Raw genomic sequence first — 23046 nt, forward strand, 5'->3', positions numbered from 1 at the left:
GTCTGCACATAAGACACTATCAAAGTCAACCACTAGGAGAGCATCTTCTGCTCCTGTGTTTTTGCTGGTGGATGGGAGGCCCAGAGCCACAAGAAGGCCCAGGACTGCATAAAATTCTTCCCATTCAGATCCCAGTCTGCATACCTGTTCAGTACCACAAAAAGGCAAAAAAACCCAAACAAAACCCAGCCACCAACCAAAAAACCACAAACCAAATCCACCCACCCAAAAAAAAACCCCAGGCAAGACTGCACTTCACAACCACTGAGAGTTATCTCCATTTTACACCTTTCTGAAGTTGCAGCTATTCTGGAGGATTACTACTACATGTCACCCTTTTGGCTGCCATGGCTTCAGAGAAGCTGTCTTTGTACTCTTCTCATGGAATTGCACCTCATACCTGCCGTGGGGTAACATCGAGCATGTGGGCTGTCACTGCACAGTAGCTAGCTGGGGTAATGCACTCAGTAGTTCACCCCATGGCAGCTTGTTGATGTAGCCACATGTTTAACTTCACAGCCATTAAAAGCCATCATTGATCATACTGTGGTTTTGAGTATGCAGCTATATAAGACTCTACATTTAATAACTGTCTCAAGTAACGAACAGAACATCCCTTCATTATGTACAAAGAGAAATAAAATTAAGGAATCTATTTTATAATTCTGAGAACTCACATGGCTCCATTTTTAACTGACATTTAAGCTTTCAGTCTTTGATGACATAATAATAGCTCTACAATTAACATACTTGTTTGTGAAGAACTGTGCAATGTAAATGCTACCTGAGCTAACACTTGCTACAGTTTACACAAACTGCGAAATAAACATTTCAGTTCTAAACTGTTCAAGTTTGCTGGTGGAGATGGGTGAACTGTCCTGTTTATGTCTTTGCCTTAAAGAAAAAAAAAAAAAAAAAAAAATCTTTACAGACTTCCTCAGTGAAACCTCTTTTCCATACTTCAAATCTCAAATGGTAAACCACCTGTTCAAGTTGACCCACCCATTCCGCCGTTTGGGCTGGACATGTATAGGAAGTTTCAGTAAAAGCCAACATGAGTACATATTCATTTGTTAATACTCTCCAGTGATGAAAGAGAAGCTTATTTTTTGAATACCATGGCCAAACCCAAGGGTTTCATTCAATAGAATATATAATTAAAATAAAGAAGGTGGGAATTGCTGAAGAAACACCATATGAAATATAAAAGCCATGAAATAATCAGTGGGTAGTTCTTCTCACCAAGTAATAACGAACAACTAAATTAAAGCTGGTGTGGTCAGCTTTTATCATGTCAAAAATTCTGTTTCTGATAGCTGTTATCAATGCTCAAGGGTTTCAAGTAGTGAGTTTTACAGATTAAGAACTGACACAGCCCATCTTTTTCATTCTGCTTTATGATGAGGAAAATGTGAGCTTAACTTGTGTTTCTTAGAATATTTATTAACCAAAACCTAATATTGAAGATGACGTTCAGTGAGGGTACAGAGAAACAACATACTTTCCTACAGAGCTGAAGGAAAATCTGGACTTCTTATCACGGTTTCTGTCTGCAGAATGTTTCTCCCTTCCTCCCACACACTGAGGAATAAGTTTATGAATGTCAACTGACAGAGCTGCTGGCCTGAAAAAAGTGTAAACTATTCTACAGGTTTAACCCACCCACTCCGCAACCTCCAACAAAAATCAAGGAAAGTAGAATTCTCAATTTCCCCTGTACACATTAGTCACACCTAGAAGAGAGGAACAGTTTCCTCTGGACTGGGAAACATTTTGCTACTGGCATGCACACCCAGCTTTAGGTTAAGGAAAACCTATATTCAGTATAGATAAGCACACATTTCTCAATGTAAAGTATTATAATTTTTTACTATCATAATTATTTTTTGTTAAATTTCAACTTGAGAAACTTTTACACAATACATTTTTCCATTTTATTTTTCATATGTGGTCTCAGTTTTACGGTTTTGAGACACTTTCCTTTTGAGAAACACAACTGTGCCTGTAATCATTTGTTTTTCTGGTGTCATGTCCACCCCTCCACCCCAAGCCAGCTTTTGGAGGCAATATCCTTCATTACTGGAAGATTCCAAGAACTTAAAAATAGGCAGCAGTTATCATATGATCACTGCTCTAATTAGTTATAGTGTTCAAAGAAACAGGTATGGTTTTGTCACAATAAAGTATTATTTAAGAGCAAAAATGAAGACTGTCATACAAACACAAGCAATGAACACTAAGTCTTTTTTCTATTTTAAATGGTTTCCCTCCTCCTGTTTATGTCACCTCCCTCTTAATTCCATTCTCCTGAAAGTGAATTGTGCAACTAACTGCATTCATCAAAAGAGCTGCAAAACAGTGCTGAAGGGACTTCAAACGTTTATTCATTCTATCTTCCAAACCCAAACAAGATCAGCTTTACAGTTCTAGAAGGCATTCGTTATTCTCAAACATCTTGTAAGAGTAATTAACCTTCTCTTTTTTTGACTACACAGCTCCAGATTCTAGAAAAAAAAACAACAAGGCTTTTGTGGAAAAAATTAGAATATTTTTGATCATTTATCTTTCTTGGAGTTGAGCTGTTTGTTATTTTTTTAATTGCAGTGGATAAGGTAATATTTTGGCTAAGAGCAATGCTAAGTAAAGTCAGTGAAGTACTTTACATATCTTGTGGACAATCTCAGTAACACACCCCAATATGTATTTGCCTTTATTGCAAAAGCATCCCATTGACTATTTCAAATTCAGCTTGGGGCCTGCTACAGAATCCAAATGTTTTTCTGAAACACTGACACAACCAATTACCCCCTGGTCTGTATTTGTATAGTTGATAATATTTGGCATAGTTAACAACACTGTTAATTTTAATCCTGCTCTCAGAGTAACAGTTCTTTTCTGTTTGGTCCCACTTCACATTTAATGAACGAACTTTATTCTAGCAGATTGCTGATTAAAATATTGACTGGTAATGGATGCAGGGACAGATACCGACAGAGTCCTTCTCCGTAAAATAACTTTAAGGTAAGCTTCTAACATCTATTCTCTGCAAGTTTTTCCAAACAGTTCTGCACTCACCTAACACTTACTTCATCAAGACCATATTTGTTCAGTTTGCTCATGAAACAGTCAAAAGATGTTTTTTTAAAAAATACAGGTCTAGATAGTGCTGTGTCATGGTAGTTAGAAGTGCAGAATTTGTTTTTTTCTATTTAAAAAATAGCCAAGTCAACACAAGTCTTAACACTGATGCAAAAGCAACAGAAAAAAGCACACCTGCTAGTCTAGCTTATTTTTGTTCTAACTAGAACCAGAACAGGCTGGCATTCATTATCCATGCAAAGGCTGGGACAGTTATTTAGGGTAAACATCATCTTACCCTATTTTGGTTTAAGGTTTAAGCTGTGTAATATAAATGAAATGAAAGAGAAGCAGAAGTGTTAATTTCCAAACACCATTTTCTACTCTGTATTCAGTTTTCTAAAGCTATAAGCAGAAAGCAAGGGAAGGACAGCGGAGTGTTGCCCAGGCTTTTTACAACATTGCTCAGGCGATCATTAACCTGCATCTGGAAGGGGACAAAGTTTTAATCACACTCCCCCCCGCCCATCTCCCCAACTAACAGCTGTATGACATTGCCCTGAAACAACAAATAGAACTGCCCCTATACAATGCAGCATATGGTCATCAGCATAGCCGATCACGAACTGCTTTCCATCTTTTATGGTTTCTAAAGTCTGGAAATGTGCTTGTGTAAATCAACAGCTTATGAAGAAGTAAAATAGTAAGTTTTATGTCATCTGCTTTAAGAATTAATGTCAGAATACGCATTTTTCCAGTGTCTTCAAGTAAATGGCTAGAAAGACTTTTGAAAGGAGAACCCTTCAAGAAAATTGTTATTCTTTATCCTGAGAAGCACACATGGCTTCTCTAGTGGTTATTCTGCATTCTCTGATTTACTTTATCTGGTGCTTGTTTATAAGAGAATACAAGGAAAATGAAGGAATGAAAAAAGTAGGTTGTTTTGGTTTTTTAAACTACTGGAAAAAACACTTCTCAGTTTCAGACCTCTGCAAGGATCTTCCTTCAAAGAAAAACAAAAAAGCTCAGACTATTCTTTCTTCAGCAAGGATACAACCGTGGTTCCTCAGTATTTCCAGCATTCCACTCCCAAATTAAACTTCAGCTACGTTCCTGCTGTCATGGTGACACAGTTAAAGTATTGAGCAAAAGCTTTCAGTTGACATCTCACACACTTCAAGTGTGCAATTATGCAACGAGACACAAGGAGGAGTAACAACAATGGGACCTGCCAGCAGTCTAGCACACCTCTTTGCCCTTTGACAAGGAACAAAAAGTTGCAGAACATGAAGTCAATCTGCTATGTTCTGGTATCTAGCCATCCAGGCCTCAGTCTACTCTGAGGCACACAAAAGTGAAAAGTACCCCTCTTTTTCTACTAATGTAAAACTCCTGACCCCTTGACTTCGCAAGCTGAAAAGGTACATGCTTTAATTGAAGCTTTATACTGAGACAGAGCATTTTAGCCTCCCTTCCTGGGTGGATTCTCTTTTCAATGCGAGTTCATGCTGCACGGCCCAAACTGGACACTTTATTTAAATGTTTTCTTTGTAAATCTTGTGGCAACTACAAACATAAAACAAGTGAGACACAGAGAAAAAAGAACTTCCATACACAGGCCATGAACTGTTCCTTCCCTGTCCACAAGGAACATTATCCTGTCCTACAGCGGTATCAGACAAGTCTGCCACAAGCTAAGAGAATACCATTTACCTGAAATTAAAATAAATGCACACAGCTGTATTGAAAAAAGTTTCACATATTAGCTAACAATCAAATTATAATAAAATATGGAGCAATGTTACATGGGAATCTGTCCTGGGTCTGGTACAATTAGTATTTTCACAGGTAACCTGAACATTGGAACAGTCAGTACTCAACTGATCTGTGAACGATGCCAAGCAGGGGACAGATGGTAGATGCTGCAAGAAATCGCAGTATTACAATTCAATATGATTCAATGAAGTGTAATTTAGTAAAGAGGTACAAATATCAGCACTTCCACAGAAGTAATGAACAGCACAAATACAAGAAAACAACTAGCAACTGAGGAAGCCTGTAAAAAAGAAATGGGCAGTTGGGGGTCACAAGTGAACATAAATCAATGCCACATCAATACAAAAAAAACCAAACCACAAACCAAAAAAACACACCAAACAAGATCAGTAGCATAAACAAGAGTTTACTACAACCTTAATAATATTTCTTCATTTTATTTGTCCCTGACAAAGCCAGGAGAATGGTGTGTCTATTTTTGAGCACAGCTTTTTCCAACTGATTCACTTCTGGGATAAGGACACATGATACATGTCCAGAAAAGTGTCTATAGAGAAACAGTTAAGGGGTTTATTGGTTTTTTTTTTAAACTAAAGGATAAAAGACTGATACGTAAAGGAATGGTTTTCAAATATTTAAGAGCCTGTTTTAGGGAGAAATGAAACCAGCTTGTTATTATCTGCTTCATTTCCAGAAGCCACAGAACAGCCCAAGTTGCCACCAAGACGGACTCTAGATCAACTGTTTCCCAGTTGTTCCCCCCTCCTTTTGTTTGTTTTATGGGCGCAAAGGACTTACGGAATGAATTTACATTTAGTGATACCATGCTTGCTTTTCTTTGCTGCCTTTTGCTCATCACACTGCAACACTCACCTGCAGGACCTACAGACTGGCACACGACATTACTTTTTGCCTGTCTAAAGTCATTCCCATCGGCAGGATCACTGATAAATTCTCTTCCCAGTTAGACTTCAACAATATTTTGTTTTGTTCTGCTGTACAGATTCCACGGTATGCCTTGGATGCCAACTGTACGCAGGCATCCTGGATGACCAACATTTCTCTTTTAGGAGTTTATTTTCCTCAAGGATTGAAATAGTTTAGCTGAATTCACTTCATGACTTTACTATTACAACAACCCAATATAAATTGGATGTTGATGACATAAGAATTTTAAAGTTTAAAATCCATTTAAAATAAGTTTCATAGCGGTTAAAGTCAAGATTAAGACTTGAAAATTACGCAGCAGAGATTTGCATTTAGAGATCAAACACTATTATACACACTGAATTAAACCAGCACCCTGAAAATTACACTTGAGCTGCAGTCACTGCATTTGCTCAAGTTTAGGTTAAAATGTACAGAAAATTACTTCATTAGTTTACTTCCAAACAGTTTCAGTATTTGAGAAAAAAAACCACATGTTTATTGAAGATACTTTAAACGGTCACCTTGCAACAAAACACTTCATAAGCTATATTTCCTTATTAAATTGGAACAGTAAGAAGGTACTTGTTTTAGCAAGCAATAAATCATTAACACATTATAGAACGAATCTTAAAAATGGGCAAAGAAGCAAAAAATGCTTAAGCCTTGTATTATAGATAATTGCAAGCAGAAGTGTGCAATTGCATCTTTCAAATACATTAAAATTTACCTGCAACACCATTCAATTCGGCCTTCCCCTTCACAAGTTTTTGCCCAGTGATTATCTGCAAGGTTTTTCATTGCCACAGCATATTCACACAGAGTTTCCTCATCCTCACAGTGCTCACGCCAGATCTTATCAAAGTCTCCCACTAAACAAAACAACAGAAAAAACTGCATGTTAGACACAAAGCGTCTCATTATCTCCATGGCAAAATCCCCATCTTCCAATTAAAAGAAGTTACATAACACATCAAGAGATTACTTTACCTGCACGTAACGAAAACAAGGTCCCCTGTCTCTAGTCAAACACAAAATTCCACATTTTGGAGAAGGAAGGAGAAACTAGCAACATTCTCAGTATACTGATTTTGTTCAGTTTGTTCTGTGAAATTCAAGTCCCTGGGACGTTTTGCTTTCAGGTTTCTATGCATGAGCATTAACATGACAAACATTTTAGAAATGAAAGACTAAAAGGTTTCCTAGTAGCATTCATGTTCATAGCAAATACTGTGGATGACATAACATGCAAAAATGCAGAAATGGCAGTTTAACCCAGACTATAGATTTCTTTGGATATACTGGAATTCAAGCCTTCACTGACGTCTGCCTGATCTAGCCAGTCTCAGTGAGTCAGCTTCTAGCGACAGTATGGAAGAATCAAATCAACTATGGTCAGAAAATCACAAATAAATTTGTCTGCTGATCTCCAGGGATAGATTTATTTTCATGCTCTTCACCCTGCTAAAATGCAGTTTTACAGGTTAAATTCTGGTACTTCAAGGTAATTAAACATGATTATTTTCCCTCTTTTGCTGCTACGTATCCACTTCTCCTAGCTTGCTTTATATAATGTACTGCTAAATAAGAACAAGATAAATTCTAGTCATGGCTAGCCACAATTCCTACCGTGGTTTCTACAGCACGCAAACCCTTGGTATAGCTTACTAAAAGGATATTTTTGCCCTAAGAAAGAAAAATACATGCTTGCTGGTATGACCTTTACTAATCCCTTTTGTGCTTCTTAGTCACAAATGCATGCACACATCTAGTATAAATACATATAAATCAGCAGAATAAAAGTATCTACTGATTTTGCACCTACAAGCTGATGCAGCTAAAAACAACTGTTCAAGAGCAGAGCTATACTTCAAGCTTTTACTCAGACAACCAAGACACTTTTTACAACATGATTCCAGAACCAGGTTTTGTAGCACCTTCATATTGCAGAGAAATATTTAAAAAGTGTAACAAGCATAAGCTAACTATTAATGTCTGCTAAAGCCTGAAAGTAGCTTACAGTATGACCTGTCCTCCTGTAAGAGATTTCTGTTTCTAACCCACTTAAGGCAATTTCTTTGATACGGTTTAATTAGCAGTAATAACAGATTTTTTCCAGGGGCAACCTTTCCCCCGCTCCAAGTGTGCAGAACAGTCACAGTCCCTCACCTCACCTGTCCTACACTTACAGCAAGACTGTGTATGATGGACAAGTACAGATAGTTGCATATTTAGAAGATTTAAACCAACCATCCAGGTTACTCCCTATTTCAGTTTGGTTTAGGGATGTCACAGCAATGGTCTCTTAAAAAATAATCATCTAGCACACTTGTACAATCATAAAAATGAGTCATGTTTAAAATTAGGTGTTTATACTCCCTTGCGTGAGATGCCAGTTGAGATGGAAGGGAGTGGACATGACTTAGTTTTAACAAAATAGGGAAGCTATGCAAGAAATCACATATTCTGCTTGCTATTCAACAAGCATATAAGAGAAAGTTATTAGACTGGACAAAAAAATATAGTATTAGAGTGATATCCCTCATTATTTCCCAAATGATCCAAGTTCAGAGAGATATGCTTTATAAGAAAAGGCCCTAGTGTGGCTGCCAGCTGACCACTGGACCAGAGAAACAACCAAGCTGCAGGCAGGCACCCGCAGGGGGTTCTGCTAAAACCCGTGGGTCACCTTCCCAGAGCTTTCAGGAGAGCCTCATGCAGAAACAATCATGCAGGACAGAACATACTCTACGGACAAAGAGAGCAAGAAACAGTATAGACAGTGTCCTACCAGCAAAGGGGGCAAAACAAGCAATACTCTCACAAATCCTTCTCATGTCAAAGTGCAGAACCTATACAGCACCAAGCCAGAAAGCACTACCCAAGTTCAAAGTGTATTCTTAAAGCCAAGTAATTCTGGTGCAATTTAGATAAAGTTTCATAGTTTTTCTGCCACAATACTCTGCATGCTCCAGACAACTGTAAAATGCTCAAATGACACGCAGTTGCTAAAGTTTTGTTTGAAAAATATACGTCTAATTAGAAAGGAAAAAAGTAAACAAGTGAACACTTACTGAGGGAAAACATCACAAATACAAAATCCTAAGTTTAATACTGTTGTTCTTTTAGTCCATTACTTCATTTGGTCTATTCTTAAGCAATTATTCTAGTTCCAAATACCACTTTTCCTTAAAACTTAAGAAATAAGGCAGATGGGGAAGAAGAAATATGCAAAAAACAGATGTTCTTAACTAGCCCATCCTTTCTTACAGCAAAGTAGCAATGCCTCCTACCACTGAATCCTGCTTTCATAGCAGCCCTTATTCTTTCTTTCTGAACAAGGCAGAGATTTGCACTTCTCTCTGCAAGTCAGATGAGGGGCAAAAGAGTCTACAGATAAGGATCTTAAGTTCAGAAACACAGCAACAGACCTGGAGCTGACTACCAGCACTCTGCGGCATGAACTTTGGGTTACAACAGAGCTGCCTATGACTGCAACAGCTTCTTGGCACTGAGCTAACAAGAAAATAAAACAGAATAATACAGGCTATTAGGAGAGACTTGCAGAACAACAGTGAAAAATTCTTCTCAAAGTAATTTGTCACACATCCTGTATCAAGTTAATTCTGTGTGCACTTCTGGTTTGTTTTCATCTACCAATACAGCAGGTCTAGGGATACAGACAACGGCAACATGGGACAGATACAGCTCAGCTTCTGTATGAAGAACACCTAAATAGAGGCAAGAAAAAGATGGATGAAAGTGGGAGAGGACAGACTTCTACAAGATCACAAGTGACGCAGGAAAGGTAAATATGGAACAACTTCTGATTGTTCTAAGAGCAGGAGACATTCAGAAAAAGCATAGAGGAGCAGCTTCAAAGCAAAAAAAAAAAAAGTTACTTCTTCACAAAATATGTAATTAAGCTTAAAGTTCCTGTAGCTGGGCAAGCTAAGGGAAGAAAATCCATGACAAACTCCATATTCAAAGATGCAATTTCTAACTCAGGAGCTCCTAGACCATGAAATCACTGAAGGACAGAATGTTAAGTAGGCATACAGTAATACTCCAGCAGCACTTCTCATATATTCTTGTCTATATTCTGTTGATCCACTGTCAATACTGGGTTTGATACGATGCCCATTTGTCTGCCTTTTCATTAATGTAAACTCCAAAACAACTGCAGATTAAGGGTCTTCTTAAGACACTGGCACCACTGGGCAGAGACTTTTAAAGAAGCATCTGAGGTCCAGTTTCCCTTGAGCAAGTACCATGGCAGTGAGTTGTTTTGGGTGTCGTGTCCCCCCCCGCCTTCTTATCCAGGGTGAGCTTTGAGAAGGCACAGACCGACACATTAGATTTACAGGAACTTTAATTCCAGAATCACACTCCAATATTGAGTTGAAAATGCTAATAATGCTTCCTATCTGTTGAGATTTTGAGGTAGTGACAAAAAGTCTTGCAGCATCCAAGTTCAAACTGACACCCAGAACAGAGTAGAGCTATTCATTACATTTTTCAAACAATACATTATAATCCACTGTGTATTAATTTTTCAAACATTATATTATAATCCATGTGCAAATACTGCATTAACTCTAGTGGAGTTAAACATTTATTTATGAATCATTGTTTGTGTAGCCAAAAAGGCAGTAAAATACGTAGGACTGTTCACTGCAAAACTAACGGTTACTACAGAAAGAAGATAAATAAAGTCTTCTGTTAAGCTATCAATAGTGCTATAAATTAAATAGACGTTTGTGGTAGGCTAATCTAAAGGCATAATAAAAAAAAGTCTTGCATCTTCAATTACATCTTAAAGTTAATATTTGATTTTGCGCATTAAACTTTTCATCTCACGTACTCACGCATACCATAATATAAACTTTAAGGCCACCTGACACTCTTACTATGCGCTTGGAGATCACCTTTTATGTGATTTAACACCTCTGAAGGGTCAGGGCTCTGAACAGATCTTCGTACACCTCAGATCTCCATCAAGGAACCAATTATGCCAACATCTAGCTGAAAAGTGTGATTGGCAAGACCGGCTCATAACAGGAGTTTCACACATCTCTCAGATCACTAGAGTAACATTATTTTGAAGTGATTTGTTTGTTCTCGTCCCTATCCAGAACTGCCTAGAAAATAAATAACCTAGTCTTCACCTTGAAGATTAACTATTCCTTTAAAAACAAAAAGCCCAAAGCCCACCTCTTTCTAGCAGTCTGTCAGTAAACAAATGACTGGCCAACTTGTACGTTCTTCATAGCACAACCTTTTCTAATGCAGTAACAAAAATCCAGTGCTCTTTACCTAGGACAGATGAATCCCTCTAATTTCCACCCACACTGACATCTCCCATAAAATAGCCAAATCACACCCCCAAACTCAACCACAAAGTAATCAGCAGTTACCGAATCCTGTCACAGAGAGAACAGGTCAGGCACGTAGACGTTATTTTTAAATGATCCCAATTACAAGATAGTTTTCATTGTGGGTAACAGCAATAGAGACCTAATGTTAGCTGTATGTTTCAACAACTGCAAACATTTTTAATAAAGAAGAAAGTATCACACAAGCTCAGTAAGAACTCCATTCATTCCACATTTATTTACAAGATGTCATCAAAGTTCCCCAGCACAGCACCAGGCTTGCCATTCTTGGTGGGACAACCCCAATACCGTAACTCCTCTCTCCAGGCAGTCTATCTTTAAAAACAGAATCCACCTTTTTTCCATCCTAGATTTTGTTTGTCCTTTCTTTAGTTTTAAGACATTTCATTATAGACTGTTAAATGGAATTGTCATTTAAGGCTTGTTTATGAAATAAATAGAAAAATCAGCTAAGTGAATTCTTCAACAAATCATATCAATTCTTATTTTACACAAAATACAACCCTCTGTATACAAAATAAACAGCTCAGTTTTGCTAAAGGCAGTATTTTTCATTTTAGAATGGGCTAAAAACCCAAACAACTGATTTCAATAATTCTGTTTTATCAAGCAATAAAATGGTTAAATCACAAAGTTAAATGTACTATCTGCACCCACAAGTTTTATAATTACCATTTTTCTTAATTCCTTGGTGTTCTTTAGAAAAAACAGTGCAAGTCATCTCTGACAATCTCAAAACCAAGTACAAGGCACTTCACCAAACAAGATCTTGCATCCAGAAATTTAACTGACCTCATGCACTTCAGGTAGATGCAGTGCGATTTTAGATCTTAGCAAGAACTCCCCCCAGAAGAATACTTTTTTTAAGACTTAAGGAAAACTGGAATTAGAACAACCAATATTTCCTTTTGGAATGCAATATTCCGAATTCAAAGCAACTGTAATAAAGGAAGGAAAAAAAAAAAAGCTCAAACAACGGTTTGAAGTCATGGCTACCTACGTGCTAATAAAAATTGGTAATGTAAAAACCAGATTCAATCTACCACCCCCTTTTCAACTACTTTATTTAACAGCATATTGCCTTCCTCTGCACACCTTTGATGGCTCTGGTAGAAGAGAAAACAAGCTTAACACATTGACTAATACTGAAAGACAGAACCAAAAGAGACATGTTTGTATTTGTACAATAGCATTAATAAAACTCTTTGAATTGCTCACTGTACAAAGTAAACTTATCCCTACAATTAACAAGCGTCCATGACAATGCTAGATAACTTCATGTGACAGGGTGCTGGCCATAGCAACACCTAGCAAAATCTCTGAGCTTTCTTTTTCGTTGTTGACAGCAATGGACTGCAGAATGAAAATTACCCATCTAATTTTTAGCCTCTTAATACCACCTCTCACTTACTTGCTGAAAACAGTAAATTAGCTTCTACAACATGCTAAGCAGTAAATGGGAAAAGCAACCCCACACTGTCCACAAATTCCTATGAATATTCAACAAAATTTTGTCATTAACAATGACTTGTCAGTTGAAATTTAGCTGTCCTACTGAATGTCTGGATACTGTGGCAACCATTAATAAAATCAGTTACATGAGGAATATCTGCTAATACTATGCTATTTACAACCTTCAGTGTATACAAGATAAACTACAAACTTACTGAAGATCAGTCTTACTAAAACAGCGTATCTGTTATTTTTGTGGAAAACATTAGGTATTTTTGGCTTCACTGTTTCCCAGTTTTGCAAGTCTAAATACAGAACATGAACTTCAACAAGGACAAAGTTCAAGCAATCAGAGCTAATATTTTTCTCCTCTTGTCTGACTTGTGTTTGCTTTACATTTCTTAGGATTTACCTGAAATATTTCACAATAAAATCTTTAAAACGTGCAAGAACCTAACTTTTTCTATCTCAGTATCAATGTTCCTCCTTTCCAGTCACACAGAAAGGATTCATTTGACCAAATGCGGATTTCTGCATCTGACCTGTCAGGTAAACTTCCTATCTATCTGTTTACCCTAAAACAGACTCCCAGGATATAGAATTCATTTGCTAGTTAAGGCATCTATTCAGGTCAGCTTATATCACCCTGAAGAATAATCTATGTCTCCGATCTGCTATAAATCTTTAATGGCTGTCACACAAACAGTGGGGACCCTATCTGTGATAATTTAAGCAATTACTGCCCCCAGGTGTTGGGTCTACTCTATGGGAAATGATCACCCTTCTCTCCCTCAAAGCCGACTTTGTGGGATGGACTACGCGCCGCACCTTAACACCACCAACGCAGAGATGATCACATTACAGAAACTACTCATTTTGGTAGATTTGTGCAAATGCAGGAGCAAAAATCGGAAGTAGCTGAGGCACAGTTACAGATTTCATTATGCTGACCCTGCAATAGGAACACAATCATCCCCGCCAAGGCAGCAAAGAAACAAGGGAGTAGTTTACGTACAGCTGTTTGTTCAGTGGACACAAGTCTGTGCCACAGACAGGTTGTTTTCAAAATCTGTGGGCCAACTAAATGATACCAATGATTAAATCCCCCAAACTGTAAAACATTATGGGATTTCTATTGAAAGTTTCACTGCAAAACTCTGGTGTGCCAACAGTAAGGGCAATCCTATCTTAATGCCCAACGTCATAAAATAGCATCAGTTTTAATTTTAATGAAATGCCATTTAGTTTCTTCTGCTTGAAAATGTAATAGTATTACAAAATGTCTCCCTCTTCCAAGAAATTAAGGCAAGCAGGGAAAGACAAATGGAGATCTTGAAAACTTGGGTTTATTTCTACAGTAAACCAGTTATATTTAACAAAAAGGAGTAACAACTGCTAACTTATCGTGTAGAGTTCAGTAGCAAAGTTTTCCTGTCCTGTGAAAAATGCCACTATTTCAAAATGTTTCCTGTTTCACATCAGGAAGAACTTGAGCTCTCACAAGGTTTGTCATGAAAAACATGAGAGAGGAAGAGACCATAAAGCAACTGACTTCAGAACGATACTTCCCACACGAATGTCTGAACCACTCACCCACTCAGGCTACTTATTATCATCAGGCAGGGTCCTGTAAATTCTTCCTGATTTTCTGGATTTGAAAAGCCTTTTAATAAAGTTATTACCCATTTCTTTACAGTTTCAACAAATCTTTCTTTTAAGGAATCAAACTACCACCTAGAAATGTTTCTATCAGTTTCTGTGATACAGTAACTAATATCAGGACAAATACCAGTTTGTGTGATTCTAAGCCTGAACAGCCTTAACAAGTGTATGGAAGGAGAAATGAAACATTTTAGTGAATACACAGCAAAATATTTCACAAAATACCATTATAGATACCTCAGGACATTTTTTCCACTAGTACTCAATACAGGATTTCCAGAGAAAAGTACGGAGTCCTGTAACTCATCTTTCCAGACTACATACAAAACCATCTATAACTGAGGATCATGCTGCATAGAAAATGCTTACTTTATAAATACAGCTCTGCATGACTACAAAGGTAATAACTCAGTGCAAAAAAGGGGAAGAGATTTTTATCACAGTAAAAATTACACCTACTTGGCTGCTACAAGCAACTGGAAACAAACAAACAAACATCACATAGCAGATGTTTGATAAATCATGTTTAGTCCCCTAAGAATCAATAAATCTGGTTTTACAAGCCTGTCCATCAGGCTTGCCAGACATCAGCATACATGCACTATATGGAACATACAGGCATATATGCAACTGATACAACATGATCCAGCCACCTAAAAGATGCGTAGAGAAAAATCCTATAAAGTTTGGCCTACCGGGCAACAGAACCAAGAGCAAGAGATTAAACCAAAATTTTTTTCCCCATCCCCATGTTGTAACAGGCTAGTAGGAGAAATTCGTATCTTACAAAAAAAACTAATTTCTGTACTTCTAAGTGCTTGTCTCGAACATGCAGAACCCTGACACACTTGAGAGCTGTTTCAGCTTTTGGATTTTACCCTGCTGTGTAAGGTAATTAAGATTAAACTAATACATTTGGACAAGAAACAGAAGTAAAACTTCAGAAAAACATGAGTCTTATGCTAATGAGATACACTCCTAAGTGAACACATTACACCCTAGTGTGTTTTGTTCTCACTTAAAGTTTTTTTTCATGAAGACAAAGTTTATAGGCTAACCTGAGGAATGACATGTATTTTTAGGAACCACTGGACAGGTTTTGTCTGTCTCTATGGCTGCCTTAAAGTAGTCTGAAACAACTTATTAATGATTAGCTAATTTAGTTGACACATTCACTCAGTGTGGACAAGGCCAATCACCTTAATTAAAAAAATACAATTATTTTTCACACACAACCCCCCCCCCCACATATTCATTTGTTAAACCTTATTAGACCATTTTAAAATATATGACCTATAATACTACCGTAGGATCCACAGAGGAAAAAAAAGAGTATCCTGTAGTCGCAAAATACCAAATCTGCCACGGCATTTATGATTAATGCTTCCCTTCTTTATTTACTCATTGACAACAGAGAGGGTGCAAGGAGAAGGGAAGGAAGTAAAAAAGAATGAAAAGGAGATGAAAAAGGAGAAAAAATATAAATATTCCTATTAGAAATCACATTAGATTAGTAATATCCCAAAAATAGGAAAAGGTAAGTACTAGTCACACAATAAAAAAGTTAGAATTGTTGTAGAAAGAAAACAAAAAAATGCACTTCAGTGCCAACTTAAAAGAATTTAAGTTGAACCATTTTCAACACGGCAAATGCTTGGCATAACTACACTGGCATGCTCTGGGACTATGATACGACATGAGCGACAGTGCAGAAGTACCTACAAAAGCCAGCCACCATATTTATAAGTAAAAGTAATTCAACAAATGCAGAAATTAAAAAAGAAGCCAAGATTCAGCTTTGATTAATCTCAAGAGTTACAGTTTTTCACCAAGGTTGGGGGGAATCAAACCCTTTACATGACATGATGCTGACCAAACTTTACCCCAGTGATTCCTTAGTGACTGCAAAAAATTTGTTGTGATGCATCCCTACTTAAAAAATGCATATTTGTCAAAGTGCAAAAGCAGTAACTTCTTCAGAAACATGTTAGCTTGCAGTTTTGAAGCATATTGTCACTTCTCCACTGGCTCATCTTCAGAAAAGAGGGGAACCATTGTGAGAAATGAAACAAAACGATAACAATGGTACCAGTTATAAGCAAGTCAGATAATACACTGGCTTGCCTTTTACAATTGCTCATTGAAACTCAAGGCTTGCTAACATCAGCAAGGCAAATGAATTCTCAAAAGAAATCAGCTTATTAAAATCAAGCCTGTGTAACTTCTATCAACAAACATGCGAGTGTCTCAAGGACGCCTCTGTTTTCCTTCAACACTTCTAACAGAAGATGGTAACTTAAGATCATATTACAATAGCAAAGGCTTGCTTTCTGAGCCTTATCCACCTTGTGCAACATAATCATATAGCTTTCAGAAGGACACTCCATGTGCATTTTCCTCTACCAACAAAATCAGTATGCAATTCTATTTTAGTATCTACAGACAAAGCACTTAAGTCTATGCAACAGCAATTCTAGTGCTGTTTGCTTATTTAGACAAAATGGAAACTAGCTTTGTAGAATTCTAGTAAACGTGAGAAATGGCAGAGTAAAAAAAAAAGACAAAAAAAAGGACAACACAACATTCTGAAATAATAGATAGCTTTGCTTCTTCTTCTTTATATGGAGGTGGGTGCACTGCACTGTGAAGACAAGAGGCTTTAATAAGCTGTAAGTATATAACCAAGGATGCATTTTTTACCTTTGCTTTTTCATGCCCAAGTTATAATTCAATTTGTACTGAGAAATTACAGATGATTTGTTGCTTTTTTTTACTTCTATTTAGCAAATTGTCAACTCTGATTTTGTCAGGGTAATGTACTTGCCAGTCAGTGTCTCCGAGTACTAAAAAACAACACAACACAAAAAAAAATGCAAGAAGAGATCCTTCAGAGACCAAGCACATGCTACTATTATAATTTCAGAATTACATTAAAGGCAATTAGGAAGGAGATTCTCAAGTCTGCTTTTAGAAGCATAGAGAAATGTAGGGAGAAAAGACTCCAGAAATAAAATTCTGAAATTGAAATTGCATAAAGTATGAGGTAGTATGACTACTTATCACTAGTAACTCGTGAAGACCACCTACTATTGGATGAGCAGGTAATGGGTAGAGCTCTCCTTGTTGCATAGAGGTGATGTGATGAACTGTTTGGGTTTTAACTCTCCCCATGAAAATACATACAATGTTGCTAATTTAGAGTGACCAGAAAAATCACTGTAAAGTTTTCACTAACACATGATATACAGGACCTACAAAGTAAGTTAAGAGTAGTATTTGCTCTTCTGTTTACCCAGTTACACTGAACTAAAGATAAAACACACCTTGCATACTAACTTGCTCCTATGTAAGCTTGAAGGCTTACATAGACTTCCATGTAATTTAGGCTCTCATCTAAAAAAAACCCAGTTGTTACAGAGATTGCTCACATTTTTTTTGAAGTTAATGGTGCCAATGTTTGTCTGTCTTAATCTGCAGGCACTCTGAAATAACAGAGAAATGTGAACTGCTCAAAGCTGGGCTCTTTTGCCAGGATTTGACTGTTAAAGCATACTGTTTTCTTTCACCTAAATGTCAGGAGAACAAGGGAGATCCTCCCTTAGTTTTGGCTCACCTAGCCCAAAAATAAACAATGACTCTTGATCAGTGCCTACACAGGTAGATGTCTGTGCCCAAATCCCATGGACAGGCTCCCCTGGAGACTCCTGAAGTCCAGAAAACATTACTTCAACAGAAATGTCATATGCAGACACAGAAGAGAGGCAAGAACTAGTGCCTACAACAGGAAGGGCTCCCATTTCGTAGGCGTCCTTCCTGAGGTACGCACCAGGTCAGCAAAGAGCTTTGGACTCAACGAAAGAATGAATGGATGGATGACTTTTTTTTTTTGTAACCTGTCTTATAAGGATTAGACAGACCATTGTAATCAACCTGAGGAGACTAGAAGTTTCAGCAAACAAATCTCAACTCTGACACTCATCTGAAAGGATTTCTGGGAGGTTTTAAGCATTCCAATACCACCCATAAGAACCTTGCATAAGGGCATTAATACTGATGACAAAGTAGATTTTTCCAGGGCTCAGAGTAATTTATTTTGCAACAGCTTTTCCGAACTCTTTTGCTTAGCGCTCCAGCCTGAACTACTCCTCGACATCTGAGACACAGGAGGCACAAACAGCTCACACAGACCCCTGCCTCTCCAGATCACCACTCTATCTCGACGTCCACGACCTACTGTCCTCCCCGCTCCTGCAGGCTCCCAGTTTAGAATGCGCTGCCGTGCGACCGGGAAGCTGCCGGTGGCGAAAGGCCTCGCTGCAGCCACCGGCTGTTAAACGCCACCCGGAGCGGCCAGGCAGGGCCGCCGGGACCCACACCCGCAGACCGGCGCGGCACACCTTCAGCCAGGCAGCATCACCCGCGCACACCCACCCTCTTCCCCGCCGGAAAAGCTCCCGCGCCACGCAGGGATCCCCGCCGCCGAGAGCCCACGGGGAGCGGCAGAACCTCGGCAGAGCCGAGCGGGGTTCCTCGGCCGGGGCTGCGCGCAGCCGGCGGCGCCCCGGGGAGGAGCAGGAAGCGAGCCCGGAGCTGCTCCCAGCCACTGCTCCTCGCCAGACACACCCCCTCGCTCCGGCGGCGGCTGGGGGGACCGGCACCCGACCCGCCCGGCTCCCGGCCGGACCGCCGCCCCCCGCCCCGTCCCGGCTCGGCTCCCGCGGCGAGGGGAGCGGGGGTACCGGCCCGGGCGGCGCGGAGGGGGCGGCCCCCTCCCACCCCCGCCGTTACCTTCCCGGTACTTCTTGCGCAGCCGCCGGTGGACGCTCTTCACCACCCCCGAGAGCTTCTCCTGCTCCAGCTTCCGCTCCTGCTCCGGGGGCGGCGGGGCGGCGGCGGCCCCGCCGGGCCGTGCCTGCGGAGCGGCCTCCATGGCGCTACCGCTGCTCCGCCGCGCGCAGCCCGGCTGAGGGGGCGGCGTGAGCGCCGGGAGCTACGGCTCGGCGGGCATGCGCGGCGGCGCGCGCCCCGCGCGGCATGCCGGGAGGCGGAGTCCCCCGCGGGGATGCGTCGCGACAGCGGGCCTCGGCGGCGGGGCCGTGCGGGCCTGGTGGCTCCCAGCGGGACTCCCCGCGGCCCGCGCGTGGGGCGGGTCACCCTGCGGTGCGCGGCGCACGGGTGGCGGAAACGAGGTGGAAGACACGGCGAGGGGCCGGGGGCAGCGCGGGGGCCGGGGCGCAGCACCCGGCCTGTCCCCAGCTGCCTGTCCCCAGCTACTGCCCCGGAGACCCCCGTAAAGGGTCTGGGTCTGAATCCCGCCCAAGCAGGGCGGTGAAACCCGTCCCGGGCTGACCTTAGACCTCTCGGAAACAAACTGAGTCCAAGAGAAGGTGAAGCGACCCTCGGGAGGCTGGCGTCCGTGGTGCGGACGCGGGAGTCTGTGGTGCAGACACGGGCGTTCAGAGAGCCCGGTTTGGTACAGGCTGCTCGCTGGAACTGTTTCTTGGCAGAGGATGTTCGCTGATGTTATTTGGGTGGAAATCCACTGCCAGAGCAGGACCAACACCTGCAACCGGCAGAACTGTCCCTTGCAGGGGAAGAGAGCTTGGTCTGCAGTCCTCTATGTCCGGCTTTGGCCTGTCCCCAAACCGAACAACCGCAGCTCACTTTCAGTCGTCGTTGGAAATAGGATAGAGAAAACCATTCTTCACGAGATCACGGCAGGGAAATCTGCCGTGAAGTTTCTTGCTCGTTTGAGGTGGCCAGAAGCAGCCAATTGTCTTCTCTGAAGATGTTCGAAAACATTAAGGAGGTAATTGCAGCTGCAATTAAATCAGTGACAAATCTGACTGGGGTAGGGTGAAGATTTCATCCTAATGAGAAGTCCGTGACACATGCAGCTGTGTGCAGTGGGGTGTATAACAGGGCCTTATCAGCGCTCTGTCAGCCCTGCCAAAAACATTTTAGAGCTCATCACAGAGCACGGTGGTGTTCTGCGTTTCTGATCCACTTCTTTTTGAAGGTGCAGTTATCAAGACAAAACAGCAGTGTCCGAACAAAAGCTTTTCATCGCCACTGACTGCGGAGACATCCCTTTTTCACTTCACTCTGAGCTATGCAGGCAAATACCGCATCGCACCCATCGCCCTGAAAGTGGGTTGCACGTTATGGCTAAAGGTCTGTCTTCAGTACTGGTATTTTTCAGCAAGTGCTTAAAAACTTCAGTGTAGTTTGGATCTTCCATCATTATATTTACACGCCTTTATGTATTTTATTGTCAGAGGACTTCAGTTTGTTTTTTTCCCTCAAAATACAGGAGAATGACGGAAGGAGAATTTTAAGTTTTGGCTATTGACAACAGCACTCAGAATGGAAACAGATTTAGTTATTCTTTTAGTTACATTTTTCTTTTGATTTGAAACCAAAAAAAATGAACATCTGTTAGTTAAAAAAATACCAATATGTATTAATTTTACTTTGACTTGGAAAACAACTGAAAATCAGCTTCTCGAATGGTTATTGTATTTTGTATTCACCAAACTGATCCACAAAGTTAAATCTGAATTATAAAGAAGACTTGATGCTGGGGTTAATCATAGCTTTCTGAAATATTTCTATTTCTAGTTCTATATGCAAGTCCACATAGGAAGAATTTAGACAGTGTAAAAAGAGATGACATTGATGTCTACTAGGAACCTGTTGATTAAGGGGGAGCCTACACAGTGGTTAATGTTCCTTCCGCTTTTACATTGTGTAGGATTTGGGGAAGCACAGAATGAAGAGGAAAAGCAGGAGCTAGTCTTCTGTATGTGGGATGATGTTAGGAGAGCAGTGAGGGAGCCTTCTCATAACAGCCAGAGTACCAGAGAGACAAAAAAGCGATGGAGGCATTTGGAGGATGCCTAACAGATGCTGCTGTGGCATCAGCCCCACTGAGTCAAGAGCCTCCAGATTCAGAAGTGTGGGTTACACAGTCAAACTATGAATGTATGTGTGGTTTGGAAAACTGGAAATCTAACTGTAGAATTGGAAAATCGGGGGGGAATTGCACTTATGTGAAATATACTCTCTCAGAATAATGATAGTATCACTGTTGTTTTTCAGTTCTTAGGAACTGTTTCTAAAACAAAGTGGTTTTACATACAAAATGGTTTTAAGTTATCACAGTTATTTCAAAACCTACAGTGTTAGGCATACTTAATTACTATGACTTTGCACTGTACAGTTTTTACATGACTTTCATTTTTTATAAAAATTATGTTGTTGCTTTTTATTTTCAATATTTAGATTATGTTCTGATATTTTATAAATATGTCAACAAGGGAAAAAAATCCTGGTGGATGACAGGTTAACCATGAGCCAGCAGTGTGCCCTGGCTTCCAAGAAAGCCAGTGGGATCCTGGGGTGCATCAAGAAGAGTGTGGCCAGCAGGTTGAGGGAGGTTCTCCTTCCCTTCTACACTGCCCTAGTGAGGCCTCATCTGGAGTACTGTGTCCAGTTCTGGGCTCCCCAGTTCAAGAAAGATGAAGAGCTACTGGAGAGAGCCCAGCGGAGGGCTACAAGGATGGTGAGGGGACTGGAGCATCTCTCCTATGAGGAGAGGCTGAGGGAGCTGGGCTTGTTCAGCCTGAAGAAGAGAAGGCTGAGAGGGGACCTTATATATACTTACAAATATCTGAAGGGTGGGTGTCAGGAGGATGGGGCCAAGCTCTTTTCAGTAGTGCCCAGTGACAGGACAAGGGGCAATGGGCAGAAACTGAATCACAGGAAGTTCCGTCTGAACATGAGGAAGAACTTCTTCCCTCTGAGGGTGACAGAGCACTGGAACAGGCTGCCCAGGGAGGTTGTGGAGTCTCCTTCTCTGGAGATACTCAGGACCCGCCTGGACAAGGTCCTCTACAGCCTGCTGTAGGTGACCCTGCTTTGGCAGGAGGGTTGGACTAGATGACCCACAGAGGTCCCTTCCAACCCCTACCATTCTGTGATTCTGTGATTCTGATTCATACCTAGGTGTACAAGCTATTATTAAAAAATAGGAAATAGAGAAGTATTGAATTTTTAATGTAAGTGGTTCTATGTGAAAATAGACCATGATATAAAATACATTCTTCCTTCTTAAAGAAGTAACTTAGATGTTTAGTTTCAATAAGCAAGTAAAGAGCATTTACCATATGTCAAGTTTCTCCAGGAACAAAAATGAAAGAATACTCGAGGAAGAGGCTGTGTGCTTTCAGAACACACAGACACTTACCTCAGAATATGTGGTGAGAGTTGGCTCCCAGCGATGGGCTCTGAATGCAAGGCGATCGAAGGAGGCGCTTCCCTGGAGCGCTGCGTGGAGCTACTGGGGGGTGATGGAGCAGGTGGTTAAAGCAGGACTGGTTCTGGCAGGCCTTGGCACTGATGACCTGGTGCTCTGTCAAGGCCAAGAAAAACATCAATGCTCAATAAATTTCTTCAACACAGTGCAGGAAGAGTCAAGGAACAAATAAAGATGAATGTAAATCTTGTGATTGACCCTGAGGCACGAGAGCAGAACGAGCGATAAGGATGCGCGCACTTACTCCAAGGGGATGAGACAATAAACTACCGGTGTCCTGATGGGGATGATGGAGTTTGACCACCTTGGAAAGAATTGTTTTGAGCAGCTGGGCTTACTGTCTTGAAGGTAGAAAGTGGCCAAATGATCCTCTGTGTTTTAGTTACTTTCTAAAAAAGAAAAGCCAGTTTAGGGCAGACTAGAACAGTTTCTTTTGAC

The 23046-nt window shown here is 40.4% G+C and overlaps 1 protein-coding gene across 1 annotated transcript in view; it reads right to left on the reverse strand.

Moving 5' to 3' along the window:
• Window positions 1–19254, reverse strand: part of SAMTOR (S-adenosylmethionine sensor upstream of mTORC1) — a 37774-nt gene extending 18520 nt beyond the window's left edge. Inside the window, exons 1-2 of the mRNA XM_075429113.1 lie at window positions 19080–19254; window positions 6512–6653 (exon numbers count right to left, since the gene is read on the reverse strand). Coding sequence (XP_075285228.1) covers window positions 6512–6653; window positions 19080–19221 — 284 coding nt within the window. The 5' untranslated portion in view covers window positions 19222–19254. The remainder of the gene's footprint in view (window positions 1–6511; window positions 6654–19079) is intronic.
• Between the last annotated feature and the right edge of the window lie 3792 nt (window positions 19255–23046).

Source organism: Opisthocomus hoazin, chromosome 8 (genome assembly GCF_030867145.1).
Source record: "Opisthocomus hoazin isolate bOpiHoa1 chromosome 8, bOpiHoa1.hap1, whole genome shotgun sequence".
Taxonomy (NCBI): Eukaryota; Metazoa; Chordata; class Aves; order Opisthocomiformes; family Opisthocomidae; genus Opisthocomus; species Opisthocomus hoazin.